Source organism: Bos indicus, chromosome 21, assembly GCF_029378745.1.
Source record: "Bos indicus isolate NIAB-ARS_2022 breed Sahiwal x Tharparkar chromosome 21, NIAB-ARS_B.indTharparkar_mat_pri_1.0, whole genome shotgun sequence".
Classification (NCBI taxonomy): domain Eukaryota; kingdom Metazoa; phylum Chordata; class Mammalia; order Artiodactyla; family Bovidae; genus Bos; species Bos indicus.
The window spans coordinates 64,486,968-64,509,698 of NC_091780.1; the positions used below are offsets into that span (position 1 = coordinate 64,486,968).

The window sequence follows — 22,731 nt, forward strand, 5'->3', positions numbered from 1 at the left end:
GGGAGGGTGACCTGAGGAAGCCCGCCCTGTCCCGACTACACACGACTCGGGCAGTGGGTGCTCACCAGGCCGCTGGTGTGGTTGCACATGTCCCACAGGGGAATAAGTGCCAGGGTCACCCGGGAGCCGTCCTCCGTGGGAATCTGGTTTTGTCGAGTCATAACGGAAGAGACCGCCCACCTGCAACAATCCAAAGAAAAGAGGCTGATTAGGGCCGGCACATCAGAGAGCCCAGGGCAGTCACAGTTCAACCAAAATCGAGGTACCTGACTTCTCAAAATTCTTTCCTAAGTTGCAAAGGTGACAAGTGGCCACCTTCATCGTCATTTACAATTTACTTTTAGGGTTGGTTGGTGGGGGGAGGGAATGGAAGGAAAGGAAGCCAGGGGCAATCAAGGAGTCAGCAGTTAAGGGTGGGGGTGCTTCTGGGGAAGAAAGTGGCCTGGTAGGAGGGCTGGCTGAGACCAGAGCTGGCCAGTCCTCTGCAGGTCCCGAGCTGGGCGGCCAGGGGGACCCCAGGCCTCTTTCACACAAACGCTGACTCTGTTCCTCCTTGCAGCCTCAGTGAAAAGCAAGCAACATAACTCCTTTCTGATCAGAAATCCTCTAAGAATGTTTCAAAATGTGGAATGCTATTTTTTACTATGCTGTGTGCTACACTGAATCTTTTTGTTTAAAAAAAAAAAGCCCCTACTTCAAAGCACTAAAATAGTCTACTTAGAAAGAAAAAAGATCCTCCAGACCTCCCCACACTAATGTTAATCTCAGGCAACACTTGGCTACAACAACTAATCCCCACCAATACAGGTTAGTGGAAATTTCCACATGGCTATGAAAATGCGGCTACTTACCCCAGCTGTCCGGAGAAACTTGGGAAAGACTTCTTTTTTTTTTAAAGGCTTTAAATGGTCATGCAAACCACTTCTTATCAAAGCTCTTCGCACTTCTGAGACCCCAAATTCACAGGAACCACCCTCCAACACATGCCTCATGCACATGCACACCCCCCCCATCACCCTCCCACACACCAACCTGTAGTCCTCGTAAGTGAAGGAGTCCTTCAAGGGCAGTTTGTGGGCATGAGGATGGGTCTGGGAATGAGGAAGTTTTAGAAAGCAGAGGTGAAAAGAGAAAAAGGGAAGACAGAAATCAGTCAGCAGAATTTCATTATTTAGCTGCCTAACGGATCCTAACAAGAGCCAAATGAAGCAGGAGGCGTCCAGCCGCGCTACCGAGGGCTCATCGTGCTATTATGTGCTCATACATCACTGTCAACTTAATTTGTGGTGCCCAGCAGCCACCATAAATCTGCTGCTTGTATTCTGATACCAGGGCCCACAGACAAGGCACACAAATAAAATTTAAGGTGGACTGAGTTTACAAAAGGTAGGCACACCCGCACGATGAGTATCTGATCAACACAGAAACCCAGAGCCCAAGTCAGGTCCCACCTGCCTCCACATCCTGTCTCATACTGTGTGGGACAGCCCTTACAAAGAGTCCAAAGCTCTTCTTACCTCAGTAAAAGGAGCAATTAAAGGTACTAGAATAAACTGAAACTTCTCTCATTAACCTCTGACTTAAAATCATTTAGAAGGAAATCAATTTGTTATGTGCAAATGAATCACACACATGCCAGATGCAGCTCAAATACAGAAAATCAAGAAAAAATACAGTTCTGTAAATTATGAATTAAATTTTACAAATAAATATAATGAAGATAAAATTGAGACGGCACATTTAAACTTCACTACTTTTTTTTTTCTCTAGACAAAAGATCATTTGATAAAAATATCCCAAATTTCACACACTGGAGAAAATTTTAAGCATCTCAGGTTCTCGATCCATAACACTCTCCCCACACACACCTTAGACCTTTTGAGCACTTAAAAAACTTTGTCTCAATTAAGAAATTAAAAGCTATAACGGTATAATTTTAATCTTCGGTTTCCATTACAGGCTGATGGACAGATTGCAGTAAGTGATCAAATGAACAAACGGTGATTTCCGAGACACCCATGCAATCGGCTGCATTGTCTCTGCACCACGGTTAATGCACGAAGCCCCATGTAGTATGCAGTTTTTACTCTTGACGCATTAGCATCACAAGTGCACGGCAATTTATCATCGCTCACGGTAATGTACTCGCTGGCACCGGTACGCAGGACAGTGGGGGACGAGGTAAAAGTGGCTCAAACCGTAAATCAATTAGAAAACAAAAGCTGGTGCTCTGCGCGCGATTTTAGGCAAATTATATATTACACGAGGCTGCCAATTGGGCGCTAGCTCCCAGGTGCCTGCTTCTCCCCTCTAACCCTCAACCCAGTTTTAACCCTTTGGAAGAAAAGTCAACATAAGGAAATACAGTCACACAATATTGTGATGTTGTGATAATAAAAATGTGATAATAATCAAAATGAAATTAAAGACGATGCAATTTAATATAAAAATAACCTATTGCCCGGGGGCATTCTCTTGCTGCATTTTCTAACTAGGAAGATTAGGCAATCCTGTTTCTGGTTAAAAACAACAACAACAAAACCCTATACCATGGTCAAGCACAGCAAAGATGGGAGAAGCTTCTCATTACCTCTTCTTTGAATAGATGAAATGTTAAGGCTGTGCTCCAAGACGCCTAAAGATGCTTTCCATTTAATTATGGAACTTGACCACAACGGTGCTCACGTTTTTTTCTCATAAAAGTACAAATTCAGCAGACAGGAACTTCCCTACACCCCAAACTGTGATAAGTACCACAGAAAAGCTTCCAAACTTAGAGAATTCTATTGCTAGAATTTCCTTTCACTTATAATGAAATGAAGTTTCTCACCGTCTGACATACTAGAAATGTGGCACAGCCCATCTCTCCTCAAACTCTAGGAGGTGGGAAAGCGTTGCTGCTTTTGTTATTTTAAAATATTTTAAGTTCACTTAAACTGTGGAATGCACTACGGTATTTTCAAAGTTGGTAAATTCTAATGCTAAAACCGTTAAGTATTAAAAATTTCACCCCTCCCCCTCAAAAAATTTGACTTATTGGAGAAAGATGAGTTTTCAAAATTAGAACGCTGAACGTCACAATGACTTGAGGAAGAATGCTCCAGACACTCAAACATCTTTAAATAGCTTTGGACTCTACGAAAACTCTTCAAACAAGGGCCACCTCCCTAAGGACCAAAAAGATGGAAAATTAACTCTCAAAAATGTCTCCCTTCCTACTATTTATATACATTTCTTACCAAAAATACAAGTTCATGTTCACTGTCCTGACAAAGTCGTAAAGAAAACTCAAGGAAAAAAAAATGTGCAAATGCTTTCTGCAAATTAATTTTGAAGATTATTTTCGCTGTAGAGTTATGTATATTTGCAGAATCTCTTAGAAACAGTTGTTCTTATGTGCTTAAAAAATAAGGTGTGCCCACTGTACATAATTCTGGTTTAAAAAAATATTTATGTTCTGCCAAACACATTCACTTAACAGACTGAAATGGAATTTGAGGCTATAGAGAAATGCAAGTAACTGCCGTGTCAATGGGGCTCTCACTACTGTGACACCAGTGCCACCTACTGGCATCATAGTGGAATACATTAGAGCTGCAGGGTTCTTGAATTAACAGTCAGGGTGTGAGGCCTTCAGAGAAACTTACCCTAAACCCAAACTGGGTTTATCCAGAGTGGTTACTAGCTCAGCTTCACTCAAGAGAAATTTGGTTTGTTAAAAATAAAAAATCTAACCTGCCCCTTTAGATTATTATATAATAGTTTTACAAGAATCTTGAAACAAATATTGAAATGATTTGCATGGGTGCAAACACTGCATGATTTGCATTTAACTTTAAATATACGTATTTTCACACACCCTGAAAAAATAAACAAGAATAAGAAATGTGTCTATTCCAGACACTGTTTAAACTCTGGACAGATTTTTTTTTAACACATTAAGTCTCAAGGTTTAAAAATACATCTTCCAAAAATTACAATATTAATCTGAAGTTACTTGCAAGTTCCTAAAAATGTTCTTGGATGAAACTTACTACACTTATACTTTATGGGGAGGATAACTGAACATTCCTCACTTTATAGAGCAAAATCCTATAAGGGTTTTGTTTATCTCCAGTACAAGACAATCCTAACAGGTACCTTAAAAATAGAAATCTAAATGAAAGCAGAAGATGTGGCTAATTGATTTAAGCTGAGATAGCTGTTTCCAGGATGTGCCTACCCACACACAGGATGGTGAGGGGCTGTCTGGCTTGGACAACAGTGACCCCATAAACACAGTTTAGAAACCAGCCATAGATTTTCTGCAGATTTTTAAAGTGATTGATATTTTCACTTTCTTATGCATTATAAATATTCAAAGTTGAGATATGAACAGTTGCTGCAGCTCATGCTGAGACGTGAAGCCCTGCAGAGCTCACTTTTAAAAGAAGATTCTTGTTTGCTTATGTCAAGCCCGGCAGCCCAGGGAAGCCCTCCCCAGTCCCTCTTCTAGCGGAAGAGGCGTTCCAGATGAGACACAATAATACTGTACCTAGTACAAAATAATCACTGTGTTTGGGAAAGATTAATATCTAAAATCGTTTGTTTGGCTTCAATAAAAAGAAGTAATATTGCTAAATATGTAAGTATGACATTTTGAAGAATTTACCATATTGCCTGGGTCTGGTAGCTATGCTTAAGGAAATTAAAAACCACTACAGTCAGCATATTTCATCCTTATTAAAGTTCTGTCTTGAACTATCACTCACATAAAACAAAAATAAACCAAGAAGAAATTTAAATAAAAAACCTATGGATTACAAGAGTTTGAATATGAAAAAAATGAACAATATTCTGGCTTTAAAAAATTGATTTAGCATGCAGCTTCTCTTTATAGTCCCTTGATAAAAATGAAATCTCCCTAACAAACACTTAATAAAACCTGTCAATATCTCTAGAAAGAAAAATGACACAAATGCATTAAGTATTAAATACCCTTGGAAAAAGTCACATATTCCATGAATTTTTGATGTACTATCTTGACATTAATGTAAAACCTTGATATTTATAATTGACAGATATTTAATAAAGTGTAAAAGAAGGTGGCTGCTGTGCAGCGTGCAAACTCCTCAGGTTGATCAGAAATGAAAGATACAGTCATGTACTTAAACTAAATAAACAGTTAATATGTGCTGCACGAATCAGCTGCAGTCTTATTTCAAGCTCACACAACAAACCTTCACAGAGAAGCAAAATAAGCAGAATTCATTACTATGTGAATTCCTAATTCAAAAGCATCTTGTATGTGAAACGGTTCTGAAACAGCTCTGCACGTGAGACAAAACACCTTCGAGTTAGGGTTGGTTTTTGTTTTTAACATTTGACAGTAAACATTTCAAAAATAAAGATAAGCACTTTCAGAACTACATGGAGAGGTATTTCCTAAAACAATTCTTTAAAACACACACACACACACACATTTATCTGGAAGAAAGACTCAACATCCTCTGAGGAAATTAAAAAAAAAAAAGGATTAAAACACACAAGTGGTCTCTAGGACATAAACACTTCTCAAAATTAGATCTTTACTTTTCTAAAAAATACTCATCTCTCATCTTAACCAGTTTTTATATGGAAACTGAGTTGAATACATTTAATAATCACCTTCCATGAGGCATTTAAATATATTAAAAGGAAAGTAGCGAAGTTCAAAAAAAAGACTCCTAAATACTGTATTTTAAAAAATTTATAGCCTGCTATATTATCAATTGTTAATCTGAAAAATATATATGGTAGTTCAGCGACTTAACGACGGTTCTACAGTATCAGGAATGACAAAATACAATTCAGAAATTGTGCCTAGTTGCTCTGATTAGAACTTTCCAACATAACACGTCACAGGTTGTATTTGGCATATATACTAAAAGGCAGGGGACAGGGAGGAGAAGGAAAATGTACATTTAGAACACTGAGGTTCCCCTTCTAGCTCCAAAAGCAGACTAATTAGAAGCAGCATGTCAGGCAGCGATTTCTAGTAGGTCCGTCAACCCTCCTGCTCATATTTCATTTTCTAAGTGGATATAACACAGTTTAACAGAATGACAAATTGCAAAATATCTATTGAATCTAGAATTTAGTTTTGATGACCATAAATCAGAATCAAAGCACGCTTGGTTCATACATTTGGCTCTTGAGGGAAAAAAATCAATTTTTAAGACTTTTATTTTTAAACACAGATTACATCCAACTCTTTAGGGAATTTTTCATCATAAAGTTCTCTGAACTCACTCAATATGATCAAATAAATACATCAATACACATTAAACTGCTTGCTTTTTGCTTATATATATAATTTCTATAGCAAATATGTATTACCTTAAAATAAAAAATTTAATTTAATTAAGAAAATGAGATTAGTGGAAAAACATCAATACTGTTCAATAAATTTATAAAATTACTTTACAATGGAAGAATTGTTTTCTTTTATTGAAACACTGAAATCTATAACCTACATCCAGGTTAGATTAAACTGAAATCTACGAAACACTGCAAAAAATATGTCTGTTTAAAAACTTTACTGGTTACCATTTGTATTCCCTGAAGAGGGGCAATCGGCCACGAATCAAATTTAGTCATAATCAATCTACACTTTTGACTGTCAATCATTTGTTCACTCAACAAATATTCACTGACTCCAAAAAGAGATGAACAGGTTAGGACTAGAAACTCAACAAACACTGTCTTTACTGTCTGTCTTGAGGTACACAACGCTCTGAGAGGTGGACGCGGTCACCACTCTCAGGGGGGCCTGCCTGGCAGCAGTCAGATAAGTGACTTTAAAAGAAAGGTGAAGCCAGAAGTTACAGCCCAGACACCCTCCTCCACCCCCAGGCTTCCCTGCTGTGTCGGCCCAGCCCTGCGCCCTTCTCCGTGTGTGTGTGTGTGTGTGTGTGCACATACATGCACATTTGGTTTATGTTTCTTGGCCCAAGGAGGCATGGGGGGCAGGAGCCATGTCCAATCTGACCACTTGGGGATCCCCAGTGTCTCGCGGGAACCTCACTGCCTGCCCACCCCAGTGAGAGGCAAACACTCCACCTGCCCTTTGCCCTGGGCAGTGGGGGGAGCTGGCATCGCGCTTACAGGATTTCTTCTGCATGAACCTGCCATGGCCTCCATGACAGGTGAGCAGACAAGAGGCAGCACCAGGGTCGCCAGGCAAGTTGGCTGTGACCAGATTACAGCCCTGGGTTATCTGGTCTCCACGTTCCTCTTCAGAGGGCCGTGCCCCGTGAGCACTCCTGCCACCCAGGGAAACCACCATATGCTTCCAGAGTAGCAGGTCTGGGTTTCCTTTGCCTCTGTCATCCATCTCTTATGAATGGGGTATTTTTCTACAATAGGGCCAAAGGACCTTCTCTGGTTTTTGTTTCCCCCAAATCTAACTTCAAACACATTTACTCAAGAAAGCTCTACTTTTAAAAATCTGTAGAATCTAAAAAAGTGGCTCAGATGAACTTACTTGCAGGGCAGGAACAGAGACGCAGACGTAGAGAACAGACGTGATGATACAGGAAGGATGCAAAGGGGATCAAGATGAACTGGGAGGCCGAGACTCACATCTACACACTCCCATGTGTAAAACAGATCGCTAGTGGGAAGCTGCTGTATAGCACAGGGAGCTCAGCTCAGTGCTCTGGGATGACCCAGAAGGGTGGGAGGGAGGTTCAAAACGGAGGAGATACATGTATACACATAACTGATTCACTCTGCTCTACAGCAGAAACCAACACAACATTATAAAGCAACTATACTCCAATTAAAAGAATCCACTGAGGAGCAAAATGGACCAAGCCCAGCTGTTCCCTGTTCCAAATGGTCAACAAATGTCCCTCCAGCACACTCCAATGCACCGCAGCAGAGGTACACCTTTAAACAGCACTGTCCTTCCTGGTCACCTCATATAACCTGACCCTGAGCCTGTGAATCTGAAAAGGGGGCCAGACAAGAGACCTCTATCTTCTAAGCTCTTAAATCTTTTGGCTTATTTGCCTTTGACACTCCTCTCCCCCAAATACCTTAATCTACAGATCAACTTAAGGACTCTAAACCATGATCATACCTCTTTTCTGGTCTGCAAAAAGATAACAACTAGAAAGCAATATTTGCAACTTCTCAACTTATCACTAAAGAAACCAGAAACAAATAGAATGGTAAAAAGCAGCTATCATTTTAGATGAATATACCTGAATCAAAAAAGCAGGTTAGAATTATTTATCATCAGCTTCACAGTATTCTTTTTATTTCAGCTACTTTCAGTTCAGTTGAGTTGCTCAGTCGTGTCTGACTCTTTGCAACCCCATGAATCGCAGCACGCCAGGCCTCCCTGTCCATCACCAACTCCGGAGTTCACTCAAACTCATGTCCATCGAGTCAGTGATGCCATCCAGCCATCTCATCCTCTGTCGTCCCCTTCTCCTCCTGCCCCCAATCCCTCCCAGCATCAGAGTCTTTTCCAATGAGTCAACTCTTTGCATGAGGTGGCCAAAGTGCTGGAGTTTCAGCTTTAGCATCATTCCTTCCAAAGAAATCCCAGGGCTGATCTCCTTCAGAATGGACTGGTTGGATCTCCTTGCAGTCCAAAGGACTCTCAAGAGTCTTCTCCAACACCACCACAGTTCAAAAGCATCAATTCTTCGGCACTCAGCCTTCTTCACAGTCCAACTCTCACATCCATACATGACTACAGGAAAAACATAGCCTTGACTAGATGGACCTTTGTTGGCAAAGTAATGTCTCTGCTTTTGAACATGCTATCGAGGTTGCTTATAACTCTACTTCCAAGGAGTAAGCGTCTTTTAATTTCACGGCTGCAATCATCATATGCAGTGATTTTGGAGCCCCCCAAAATAAAGTCTGACACTGTTTCCACTGTTTCCCCATCTATTTCCCATGAAGTAATGGGACCAGATGCTATGATCTTAGTTTTCTGAATGTTGAGCTTTAAGACAACTTTTTCACTCTCCTCTTTCACTTTCATCAAGAGGCTTTTTAGTTCCTCTTCACTTTCTGCCATAAGGGTGGTGTCATCTGCATATCTCAGGTTATTGATATTTCTCCCGGCAATCCTGATTCCAGCTTGTGCTTCTTCCAGTCCAGTGTTTCTCATGATGTACTCTGCATATAAGTTAAATAAGCAGGGTGACAATATAAAGCCTTGACTTACTCCTTTTCCTATTTGGAACCAGTCTGTTGTTCCATGTGCAGTTCTAACTGTTGCTTCCTGATCTGCATATAAGTTTCTCAAGAGGCAGGTCAGGTGGTCTGGTATTCCCATCTCTTGAAGAATTTTCCACAGTTTACTGTGATCCACACAGTCAAAGGCTTTGGAATAGTCAATAAAGCAGAAACAGATATTTTTCTGGAACTCTCTTGCTTTTTCCATGATCCAACGGATGTTGGCAATTTGATCTCTGGTTCCTCTGCCTTTTCTAAAACCAGCTTGAACATCTGGAAGTTCATGGTTCACATATTGCTGAAGCCTGGCTTGGAGAATTTTGAGCATGAGTGTGAGATGAGTGCAATTGTGTGGTAGTTTGAGCATTCTTTGGCATTGCCTTTCTTTGGGATTGGAATGAAAATTGACTTTTTCCAGTCCTGTGGCCACTGCTGAGTTTTCCAAATTTGCTGGCATATTGAGTGCAACACTTTCACAGCATCATCTTTCAGGATTTGAAATAGCTCAACTGGAATTCCATCACCTCCACTAGCTTTGTTCATAGTGATACTTCCTAAGGCCCACTTGACTTCACATTCCAGGATGTCTGGCTCTAGGTGAGTGATCACACCATCGTGATTATCTTGGTCGTGAAGATCTTTTTTGTACATTTCTTCTGTGTATTCTTGCTATCTCTTCTTAATATCTTCTGCTTCTGTTAGGCCCATACCATTTCTGTCCTTTATCGAGCCCATCTTTGCATGAAATGTTCCCTTGGTATCTCTAATTTTCTTGGAGAGATCTCTATAGTCTTTCCCATTCTGTTGTTTTCCTCTATTTCTTTGCACTGATCGCTGAGGAAGGCTTTCTTATCTCTTCTTGCTATTCTTTGGAACTCTGCATTCAGATGCTTATATCTTTCCTTTTCTCCTTTGCTTTTCACTTCTCTTCTTTTCACAGCTATTTGTAAGGCCTCCCCAGTCAACTACTTTAGATTTTAACAATTTAGGATAGAGTCTGTGGACTCTAAGTAAATCAAGCTAGCATGATCGGAGCCACCAGTCATTCATAAGAGGAGAGAATTCTGACCACCATGATGAAGCCCATCTTCTGGACTGACATTCAGAGATGGAACAGACCTTGTCCCAGAAAAGGTCAGAGTCAGAGGAACTGAAAAGGAAGGAGGGAGGGACTGCTGTCCAGTTGCTAGGTCGTCTCTGGCTCTTTGCAACCCGGACTGCAGTACGCCAGGCTCCTCTGTCCTCCTCTGTCCACTAGTTCTCAGAGTTTGCTCCAATTCATATCCATTCAGTTGGTGATGCTATTAACAACCACCATTTGCTAAGCACTCAGTGCAAGGAAGTCTTGTGAACTCGCCATGTACTATATAATTTAATCATCTTGCTTCCTAGGAAGTAGGCACTATTATTAGGCCCATTCTACTGCTGCAAAAACTGAGGAACAGAGAAATCAACAGTGCATCCAAGGTTATTACCCAGTTAATAAATGACAGGGGCGGGATAACGGCCAGGCAACAGTTTTCTGGAGTTTACTGAAAGGCACAGAATAATCAACTGTCCCACTTTTATAAATTAAGTTTAAGTTCTGATACGGTAAATACATTTTTTCTTGTTGAAATGCTAGAAAAATCCTTGGTAAATATTGCTGTCACTTAAAACGCAGCACAGAGGGCTTCCCTGGTGGCTCGGTGGTAAAGAATCGCCTGCCAAAATTCAGGAGACGGAGGTTCGATCCCTGATCCAGGAAGATCCCACCTGCCATGGAGGAAGCCCATACACCCAACCACTGAACCTGTGCTCTAGAGCCCGGGAGCCCCAGCTAGTGAAGCCTGTGTGCCTAGAGCCAGCCTGCGCTCCGCAACGAGAAGGTACTGCAATGAGAAGCTTGTGCACCGCAGCTAGAGAGGAGCCCCCGCTAGCCACAACTAGAGAAAGCCCACGCAGGGACAAAGACCCAGCGGAGCCAAACAAAGAAATGAGTATTAAAGTTTAAAAAGGGTCAGCACAAGCACAGAGATGTTTTAAGGACATGACAAAGCTTAGAGGCAGGCAATATTAGCAAAACTAAGACGGAATCTATTATTTCCAAATTACCAGAAAGGAAACCATATTTAAAGTCATTATCTACAGTCGTGAAATCTCAGACCCAGGTGTTGACTTAGAGATCATCTAGCCCAATTCCCTGGTCATTCTGGACGCGAAGAACCCTGGTTCCAGAAAACACATGTGTACCAAATACATGTAAAAATGTATACTCTTTTCCTTCAATACATTTTAAAACATAGGGGTCATATTTGGAATTCATATGCTACATCGGTGTCCTGAAAACTTCCAATACCACATTATCTGGAACCCCTATCATTTCACGATAACTCTGAACAGCCTCTAAGACACCCCACAGCTTTAATCAATCATTAAACCAGTATTATCTCCAAGTTCTTACACAGGCACTATCTCTTTGGGCTACTTTCAATTCTCCTAGTTGTCATGTTAGAAATGAACTTTGGTCCCTTAAATTTTCTGCCTTTAAGCCTAAAGGAAGTTGAAGAAGTCACAAGCAGCTAGTGAGAAATGAACCCCAGGGGTGTGCCACGGAATCTGAGAACTCACATATTTCAGACTTGGGATTCTGATCAAGATGGGCCAACTTCTGATGTAATGCATCGATCCGAAGGATTCAGGAGGGTCCCCACAACTGAGCAAGCCTCTGGAACCTCTACACTCTGAGGCACGTTGTATGAGCCCATACATCATGTATGCGACTTTGTCACCAGCTGCTGTGAGTTTGCTTTGGTAAACCCCAATGATAACAGAATCTAGGGCAAAGGTCCCTGAGGCACACAGCCAGCTGCTGGTCACAAGGGAGGTGGTGAGGGTGCGAGGCTGAGATCACAGCGCCGAGGTCAGGGCATGTCCACCACCCCTGACGGCGCTGGGGTGTGAGAGAGAGAACGTGGCCGATGGTGAGGGTGCTGGCCCCCCTCCACTGCAGGACCACTCCCATCCCTTCCTTTCTGACACTTACACTGTGCTCAAGAGGGGCCCGTCAGAGAGAAAATCCCCAGCACTGTCTCTCTGCAGCCCTGTCAGTAGAGCAAAATTACAACCAAGATGAGAGGCACAGAGGCCACGGAACACGAGGTGAGCACACGTCTCTTGTCCCACGGCCTGGTACACAGGAAAGGTCCCCGCACCTCCAAGGAGAGAGGGACAGACAGACAGACCGAGACAGAAGGGAGGAGGAGGTACAGGTGAACAATATAATGTCACTGGCAAAGAACTACTGCTGAGAAAAGTGTAAGAACCTTTTCTGTATCCCCTGAAAAGGGAACTTGCAAACACATCACCCTGAGATTTGACAAAGAAAATAAATATTTTAACATTTTTTGGTAAAAAAAAAATAATACCCCCATTAAAATTGCAATAAACTGAATTATAGGCTATAATTTATTAGAGTCACACTAGAATGTTATTACAGTTTAAGTCAAGACAACTCACTTGACTAACCAAATATGATTTAAAATGCCCATGCCTTTGGGAAAAGTAGCTGAGAGCTTTCTTTTTGATTAAGCAAAATTATTTTATATTCCGCTTCAGTTGATAAAAAAAAAAAAAAATCACTCTCGTTTCAAGAGTCCATAACTCTTTCGAGCACTGTTCTATCAAAAAATAAAAATTAAGAAAGTGGCACTAAGATGTTATTGGTATTTATTAGCTATTTCTCTACTGGCATTAAAATTTCTAATGGAAAAAAGTCATAAAGAAAAATTCTTCTGTAGAATTACAGTCTACCTTGAAACAAAACCGGGTATGACACTGAGAAGGTTTAAGGGCTGATCAAGTTGTGCAGGGTTGTCTGCACCAGATTCTGCTTGGCTCCCACCTCTGAGAACCAGCCAACTGAGAGCCCAGCAGGAAAAGCAAGAAAATGCAAATCTACTTCTTTTTCCACCAAAAAAAAAAAAATTATTTGCCTTATATTTCCGTAATTAAATGCTTTACTGATCAATAGTTATGAGATGGATTTCATTCTTGTTTTTATCAGAGAAAATGCTGTCTCACTTTCTGAGAATAACACCATTAAACATCATTTTGTTGGAGCAGTCAATATCTGAAAACGGATTTCCAGTGAGAGAGCAGTTTAACCAGTGCACAGCTTTTAATCCCTACCTATAATACAGGCAATTATCAAATTGTTCACTTGGAACCAAAAGCAAAGAATCGACTATATTAGCTTAAGTCACCTTTTGACGTAAGATGACTTCTGATTATAGTCAGAGATAAGAGAATATTTTAGAACTGGGTTTTGAAAACCAGGTCTAAGTCCTAACCCAGAGTCCCGAAAGCTGGGGAGCACCCCTGTTCAGGGGCAGGGACGGCAGTGAGAGAAGTGCGGGGAAGAGAGCCTGATGGGTCCGCAGGAGCTCGGGGAGGCCAAGGAGGCAAGGCGGCAGGAGGCCCTGGGCAGGAGGACGGGCGGATGGGACCCATCAGGGTGCGTTGCCGGCGGTGGGAGCGCCCAGACCCAGGGGCCTGAAGATCTCTCAAGTGTGGAACATCCTTGGTAGACGCCATAAGTGAAGACAGAGGGGACAGGACGTTATCTCAGAGGCATAGGGACATTGTGTAAACCCAGGGGCTACACCCGGGAAGGAAGGAAAGATGGGGATGGAGAGACGGCACCCCGAGCGATGTCACAAGCCCCGGGCACAGGCCATCAGGCTCGACTTAACTGCTGGCCAGGACCTCAGAGAGACCAAGGGAGGCAAAGACACAAAGAAACTGAGAACGAGACAGCAAGGAACAGGAGAAATGCCTGTCACCAGGTCTGAGCTCTCTCGTAGTAAAGCAGCAACGGGGAAGCCTGGGGGCAGCTCAGGGCTGCGGAGACTCGGAACCACCACCTGGGAGATGAGATGGTCAGCAAGGTGTGACGAGGCATCTCTCTGGCCAGGCGGGGGTTGGCCTGTCTCGGAGCTGACAGTCACCGGGACACTCCTGATGATGCTCTTGGGCCTGGGAGCAGAGGCTGAGAGAGGCTGACATGGAGGCCCGGGATCCGCTATAAAGGGTAGTGCATACGCCTCCTTCCTAACAGACGCGAGACAACAAGGGTTCAGGTTTAGTCTCAAGCTACTCAGGCTGGGGAAGGCGGTGCAGAGAGAACCTCTTTCTAAACACTTAATGAATCTGCTGCAGAAAGAAAAAAATCTGTTTTCCCATCTGCACTTGCAGACACCTATAATAAAGTGACATTTTCCAACATAGGTTTTTCTAGATCATTAGCTTTGTCAATTAAGACTCCATGCTCAGCAAAATGACCATTGTTTTTTTCAGCCATCTTCTAATTTCTAAAAAAAAAAAAAAAAAAAGCTGCAAAACTTGCAAGTAATCTTATATATTCCTGAAAAAAAAATGTGATGTAGAAAAGAGTTTCCCCAATTTTCACAACTAGTGTTTGGTACTACTTTCCAGAGTAGAATGATTTGCCTCCCGTCCAGTGATTCACTTTGCCCACCCTAAGACAGTTTAAGATTCCTCTTATTTCAAATCGTTAGATGACCTTCAGTGACCTGTGCTTTTCTAACACAGAAGTCTGCAAAATACCACCTAGCATTTGGCTTCACACCATATTAAACTGTTCTTGAGTTGCTCCATTCATTGATTGATTCAGTCACTCCCTTGTTCAACAAATACTACCGAGTGCCTGCTCTGGAGTGAAGTGCTGTACCAGATGGGGAACAAGTGAACAGGATGTCCTGGCCTTCTACCCTCCTGGAGCTTCCTGTCTGCTGGGTAAGACAAGGTCACAGACAGGCTGAGAGGAGGAAGGCAGAGCAGAGGGGTGGTCCAGCCAGGCAGGTGGCAGGGGGTGCGGGGAGGGAGGAGGGGCAGGCAGAGGCAGCCCTGGGCTCCTCTGCTGAACCCGTCACATACGAGGAGCTGACCAACACAGACTGACCCCGGTTCACTGTTCCCACTTCCTGTTCCCGCTAGGGGTCAAGCCCCAAGGGGGACAATCAGTAAAACTGGTTCCCCACACTCAGGGCAATGACATCATCGCAGGTAGCCTGTCCGGATGGGCAAAACATGATGTGTCACAGCAGACCACATGCCGTGTGCTGGAATCACACAGAAGGGGCTGCAGACACTGTTGGGAACAAGATCAGGCAGTGACTCGGAGAGGAGGGGGCACATGAATCCGGTCTCTGAGCAGGAAGGTAGGAAGCGTCCTGGGCAGACAGCACCGGCAGGTCGGTTCACAAGGAGGGGCCGAGGCGTGCTGGGTGGAAACGCACGCGCGGAGCAGCAGCAGGCGGAAGGCAGGTGGGGGGCGAGGGCCCTGCAGGGCAGGGTCAGGGCCCAGGGCACTGGCTCTGCAGCGGCCTCCACCATCGCTCAGCAGCCTCACCCACGACAGGAAGACAGTGCCCGGCCCCCTAGGTTTGCTGGTACTTGAGGAGGCATCAGCAAGTTAGTATTCTTCCGGGGCGGGGGGGGGACTTCATTTTAGTAGACGTTGGTAAATTAACAGAAATGATGAAGGTCTTCTTGGAGCTGCTTTTTTATATTTAATATTTTGGCAACACCACACAGTTCCCCAACCAGGGACTGAACCAGACCACAGCAGTGACACTGCTGAATTCTAACCAGTGGGCCACCAGGGAACTCAAAGAAGGTTTTCTTCAGGGAAAGTAATTTACCAAAGGATGAATCAAAACAGAGCCAAGGAAACAGAGAGTATGGGGAAGGGGCTGGTACTTTGTGAATCTGATCAAAACCATAGGTCTGAGGTGGGAAGACCTCAGCCACCAGCAGTAAGAACTGCGTCCCCAAGGAGCAGAGACCTGCCACCAACGATGAGGGGGGACACGGATCCCACCCCAGTCAAGCCCTCAGAGGAGAGCACACGCTGACTGCACACTGAGAGACGCCTGGGATGGAGGACCCAGAGAGGCCATGCCTGGATTCCCACACCAACCATGAGGGGACAAATGTGCACTGTTTTAAGCCCTTAAGAAACACACAAACAAAAAAATATGGGCCTGGGAGAGCTTCTCAAGGAAGTTCACACAAGCATATACATGCCTTTTAAGTCAGGATGGGCTGGGAGCTGCTGTAGTAACAAGTGTCTTCAGTAAATGCTCACAGCTTTCTGCCTTTTAGGAAAGAGGAAAGTGACCATATTTACCAGGAAAAAGGAAGAAGGTGCACAGAAAAGGGAGTAAGTGACAGAACAAGGACACGGGGGCATTTCGCTACCAAGGGCACAGGCAGAAGGGCTGTCTGGACAAGGAGCGAAAGGTGCAGAAGAAGGAGGGGTGAAGCGACACGGAACTCTGAGGAGAACAGGGAGGAGCCACAGAAGCGAAAGGTGGCCAAACACCTCAGTTCACCTCAAACTGGAGACCGGAGACTTTCCTCAGAACGAGGGGCATCTGGTCAGCTTTTCGACCATTACAAGTGCAGTGATATGGTTTCCGGTCCCTTCTGCCCCTATCTGAGCTCAGGATTCACTCAGTCACCTGAAAACGAATACTCTATTTCAATCCTAAACTTACAGCTTTTGCAGACATCTAAGCTCTTTGAAACATATGCTATGTACTCTGAACAAAGACACTGGCTAGTTAAGATGTGATAAACAGTTGCTTCTACACTGGCAGCCTCAAACAGAATCAAGTCCAATTTAGAAACCCATCTGAGTCTCTTTAATTTCCAAAGTTCCTCATGAAAATCAGGCATTCTGAAGGCCTCCATAAGGCCCATCTTATATGCTTATGGATTTATTTTGGTCTCTTCAATTCCATACACCTGTTTTGTTCTGTAAAACAGATGAAAACTGTGACGCATAAAGGGGATTGTAAGATACTCTGGACAGGCTCCAACAGCAGGCTCTCTGCTATTCCAGACTCCTACAGTCCAGGGTGCTGCTCTCTGGGCACAACATCCAGGCCTCAGCCCAGACCCACTGACCCCGAGAGCAGAGTGTAGGAAGTACTGTTTTTAACAAGTTTGCAGGTGACTTACGCTCACTCAAGTTGGATCCAGGAACTGGGTGTATTGCCAGCTGCCACCAAGGAGGAGACAGTGAGGATCTCTGCTATCTGATCAAGCCCTCCCCATGCCTCGCATGTACATATGTGCACACAGATGAACGGAGGCAGAATGCAGTCTGGGAGAAGCTACATTTCACACTAAGGTTTCTGACCCCATCTGTGTCCAGATCTGCCCACTTGAGGCTCCAGGTCATTGAAACTCTGCCAAATAGAACATATAAAACCTTAACTTTCCCCCTTAAGCCGCTGTGTATTTTTTATTACATGTATGTATGGTTTACAATTTTAAAAATAATTCCACTTCAAAAAAAGAAAAAAAAAGTCAAAAAGGCCTCTGACACCAAGGCCAAAGACTCAGCCACATTACTTTTTTCTCTAAAGCAATCTTAACGACCTCTAACATGACTCTTTTGGCCACATGACTTTTTCTCGGGATCCCTAACATAGTTTTGGACCTGACCTGCAAATAATCGATCATCAAAATTTACTCAACATACATTTATCAGGTGCCAAACATCAGGCTAGGAGCAGTGGAAACAAAATCGAAGAAAGTTTGTTCTCAGCCCTTCCGATGTTGAAAATGGCCCCATTAAAGAAACCAGTGTAATTAAACAGGTGAGTCATTAATGAACAATTAAACTCTGAATCTGCTGAGCAGTGAAGACACGGGTAAATGCAGTGCATCCTGGCTCACATGTCCCCTTCCTTCCCGCAGCAGGCCCTCAGTGCCCATCATCCCCTGCCTGGCTTCACAGTGTGGAGGACCACAACCCCTACATCAGGGACTCATCACACCAGCTTTCAGAGGCCTGGTCAGCCCATGCAGAAAAGGGTCTGACTGAGGCAGACACTGAATTTCATTATTATCCAAATCAACTCTACAGTAACAATAAAATAATTAACGTTCATTGAGTATCTACTATATGCCAAGCACATAAAATATCCTAGGCATTTTACAGCTTAACAAACTTAAACCTCGCAGGATCCCTGTAAGGTTGGTACCGCCATCACCCTCATTTACAGATAAGGAACGACGCCCCAGAAGAAACGAGTCCCAGGTCACCCGGCGAGGAAGGGGAGGTCCTTCCAAATCCACTCACCTGATTTCACGTGCTGCCTCAGTATAAACACAACACAGATCACAAACAAGTGGTGGACCCACGAGCAAATGGGTGTGTGTCAGCTGCTCAGTCATGTCTGATTCTTTCTGACCCCATGGTTTATCCATGGATTCTCCAGGCAAGAATACTGGAGCGGGTTGCCACGCCCTCCTCCAGGAGATCTTCCCAACCCCAGGATCAAACCGGGGTCTCCTACACTGCCAGTAGATTCCTTACCATCTGAGCCACCAGGGAAGCCCTTGAACAAATGGCCCCCCACCCCCATTCCTGTGAGCATCTGCACTTCACAAAGAGCTCTCCACTCCTCAGTCAGTCCTCCAGTACCCACACGGGACAGCGGCCAGTGCCTCCCCTACCAAAGTGGGGAGCTGAGCCACCCCTGGGTTACTTACAGGCAGAGCCATGACTCAGACCCAGGTGTTGATTCCAAACTGGCACCTCTCTGGCGCACACTAGCCACACATAAGGAGAAAAGGGGGAACCAGTGTTGCCCTAAAAGAGCAACATTATAGTATTTTTAAGGATTTTAAAGCAAGATCTAAGCATCTAACCCTAAAACCCCTAGGTCCCCTTGCCAGGGTCAGTTTCAACAGCAAGCAGTTACCCGTCCACAACATATGCTAGATAAAGTGATTTCTTTTCCCCATCTGACCACTCAACAGCCACAAATTCTTATATACAATTAGATTTTAAAGAACATCATGAATGTACTGGACACGACCGTTAAACACAGGGGAACATTCTCCCAACAACCTTTTTGTCCTTGCTGTCCTCCTGAACAGCTGTCCACATCGGTTAAAGGCACCACTTGCAAAGTTAGGTTCTCCTTCTAGCAATCCTAGAATGTCACAGCCTATTTTACTAGGATTTGAATATTTAAGTGGTCAGTTTTGTGGAAGACCTGACAAGTAGAAATCCCACTGAACTACAATGGAGAAACTAAACAATTCCCTGTCTGGCAAATTCTAATCATGACACTTATCTGTAGAGAACCAGGTCAGTGAAAGTCGCTAAGGCATGTCCAGCTCTTTGCGACCCCATGGCCTATACAGTCCATGGAATACTCCAGGCCAGAATACTGGAATGGGTAGCCATCTCTTCTCCAGGGGATCTTCCCAACCCAGGGATCAAACTCAGGTCTCCCGCCTTGCAATCAGACTCTTTACCAGTTGAGTCACCAGGAAGCCCCTCAAAGACTCTGGTAACAGTCTAGTAAAAACAGCACACTTGAGAGTCAGTTTATTTTGTGAGTTGCATCTTTTGTGTGGGTGTTTTCATTACAGTTGTAACCTGAAAGTTAAAAACCACAGAAACAAAAACTCTATCAAGTCCTTAATAATCGAGTTGGAAAAGGAAAAAACCCTTCAGTTTCTTCACGCGCCAGACAGTCACTTCATGCTCCAAACACTGGCCTTTAGACCACCAAACACCGAAACTTCAGTTCTATATGTGAAAACGTTCCATGTACAGTTTCTGACAATGAGTTGAATTTTGTTTTAAATAAAAGGCTGGGGGCCCAGATGTGGAAGAATCAAGATCTCTCTCAATTTCTTCTCATCCCATTCACCTCGGTTCCAGAGAGATGGATCACAAACAACTGCTAAAGGGAAGGCGGGAAAACTTCCAGAAGCGAATGTACAAGAACACCCTGATGGTCCTGGCCAGGCCAGGCTCTCCCCAGCTCAGCACTCCCGATGCTATAGGTCAGATGAGTCTTCGTTGTGGGGAATGTCCTGTGTGCTGAATGCTTGGTGGCCTCCCAGGCCCTGTTGTGAGAGTCAAAAATGTCTCTCTCCCCGAGGGAAGACTGCTCTTGGTGGAGAGCCCCTGAGCTTGGCAAGGAACTCGTTACAAGGACATGAAGAATACTACCTTAAAAATAAGACTGATAAATCAGACTTCATTAAAATTAAGAACTTCTATTCATCCAGTGATATCATTAGGAAGGTGACTAGGCGAGCCACAGATGGAGAAGGAAATGGCAATCCACTCCAGGAGTCTTGCCTGGAGAATTCCACGGAAAGAGGAGCCCAGTGGGCTACAGTCCATGGGGTAGCAAGAGTCAGACACGACTGAGCAACTAAAATCATCATCATACAGAAGAAAATGCCAAATTATTAACACAAATAACGGAAGCAGGAGGGGGCAGGGGAATTACTGCTTAACATTCACAGAGTTTCTGTTCATGATGAGGAAAAGATTTTGATAGAGGTGATGGCTGCACGTTAGGAATGTAATTACTACCACTGAATTGTATGCTTAAAAATGGTCAAACTGACAAATTTTTCGTTACATATATTTTGCCATAATTTGAAAGCTCAGTAACATAATATAGTACTACGCTCACAAAATACACTCTGGCTTTTGATGATTCATTATAAAATATACCATAAGTCAATCGATTATATTTTTAAAGGACAATCTTTTGGCTATATTGGGTTAAATAAAATATATTATTATAATTTTATTTTAAGTGAATAAGATTGCGATAGGCACTTCCCTAAAGAAGGTGTCCAACTAATTAATAAGCAAGTGAGACCACACTCAGCACCGCTAGTCACTGGGGACAGAAGCCGGGACCATGAGGAGACAGACACACATGCACGGGCCGCCCCGAGGCCCAGGGCTGGGAGGGAGCTGAGCAACCAGGACGCTCATGCACCGTTCCTGCCACCGACTGGGTTCAGCTGCTTCGGAAAATGGTCTGTCAATGTCTACCGAGGCTGGGTGGTCACATACATGACCGCCCCACACCCCAGTTAAGTCTTCTTCCAAGAACACCCAGAAGAAAGGAATGCGTATGTCTACAAGGACATATATACAGGATTACGTATAGCAGCTTCGTTTACAACAGAGAACAGATAAATGCTCTGTGGTATATTCACGCACCGGAGGACTGTTCTGCAGCAACAAAACACTAAACCACTGCCACACCCAGGGACACGAACGGAGCTCACAGACTCTGTCCCAGCAGAGCAAGGCAGAGCTGAGTCACACTGCACAACCCTCATGACAGGAGGCTGGGGAGCAGGCAAAAGGAACCCTCGGTGACAGAATCCAGCAGGGGTCACCTGTGGAAAAGGGGTGGGGGGGGGGGCACAAAGGAGTCGGGGAGCTTCCTGGGATGGAAGAGATGCTCCAAATCTTGATTTCGGTTCCGGTAATCAGCGTAAAGACGAATCTGTACCTACTACCTGTGTGATTTGTGTGTGTAAATTAAATCTCAATTTAAAAAGTCAGTGGAACATTTCCCAAACTGTTCATTATTATCACATGATGAGTGTTACTCACATGAGTAACTAGAGGGCTGTTCCCTTTATTTTTTATACTATATATTTATTCTATCAATATTGACCACTTTAAATAACTCACACTCAAAAGCCTGTTCATTATATATGAAATAATTCATCAATAGTTATGCATCATTTTTACCGTTTTCAATTATTTGCCACGTATAATGTCTGGGGAGACTAAAGATAATCTTACTTAAAAATAGTTTATAATGTTCGATGTTTGGAAGCGATTATTGACCTTTACTGTCTTTACAGTACAGCCATTTTTTATGTGATGAACTCTTAAACCACGCAAACCTTCCCCGCTCTAAGTTTTGTCTAGAATTTTGGTAACCGACCCTGTACCAACCAGCGAAAGCGTCCACTGCCATCAACTGTCGCCTGCACGCTCTACTGCCGTCCAGCTTCTCCCCACTTGTCTCCCTTCCCCAGGAGACGGAGCAGAGGACAGCAAGCCCCTGCACCCACTGGGCCGTGACTGCAGCAGCCACTCCACGCTCCTCTGAACTGGGAGGAACCAAGGCTGGCCACGCAGCTCACTTCACACCTCATCTGAGATTCGCCTCTTTAGAACCCCCAAGGGGCAGTGACAGGCAGCTTCTCCTTAAGAAACAGGCATTTGTAAAATGCTCTATTACCTAAGAACAGCTCCCCTTCACTCCTCACCTGGCCTTACACGCCTGCGGGTGACACAGGGCAGGCTCCCCTTTTCAGTGACAGAGACTGAGGGAGCATGAGGGACAGGTCCCTGCTCACGACGACGGCGAGCTACTGCTGGGAACAGGCCTCCAGGGCTCTGAGGTCGGCTCACCAGTCCTCCCAGCGTGCCCTCTGCCTTCCTAGTGATTCCTGTTCAATCCCATCTTTCTAGCGCGGCCAACAGCTTCATGAATCAAGAGAGGCTTAGTCTACTCAGGGAGTCTCCTTGGCTGTTCACCACCCAGACATGGGACTGGCATGCCTCCCAGGTCCTCAGTCCCGACAGGTGTGTGGGCGGGACAGGCCCAGGAAGTCAGCCTGACGCTACCCGTCACCTCTCCG

At 44.1% G+C, this 22,731-nt stretch overlaps 1 protein-coding gene across 9 annotated transcripts in view; it reads right to left on the reverse strand.

Moving 5' to 3' along the window:
* SETD3 (SET domain containing 3, actin N3(tau)-histidine methyltransferase) overlaps nucleotides 1-22,731 on the reverse strand; it is a 78,396-nt gene that overhangs the window by 13,175 nt on the left and 42,490 nt on the right. For all 9 annotated transcript variants that reach the window (XR_011562702.1, XM_070775682.1, XM_070775679.1 and 6 more), the window contains 2 exons: nucleotides 1,033-1,091; nucleotides 66-180 (listed from right to left, as the gene is read on the reverse strand). Coding sequence is in view for 8 of the 9 variants with exons in the window: in XM_070775682.1 (XP_070631783.1) it covers nucleotides 66-180; nucleotides 1,033-1,091 (174 nt within the window). In the remaining variant the exon portion in view is untranslated. The remainder of the gene's footprint in view (nucleotides 1-65; nucleotides 181-1,032; nucleotides 1,092-22,731) is intronic.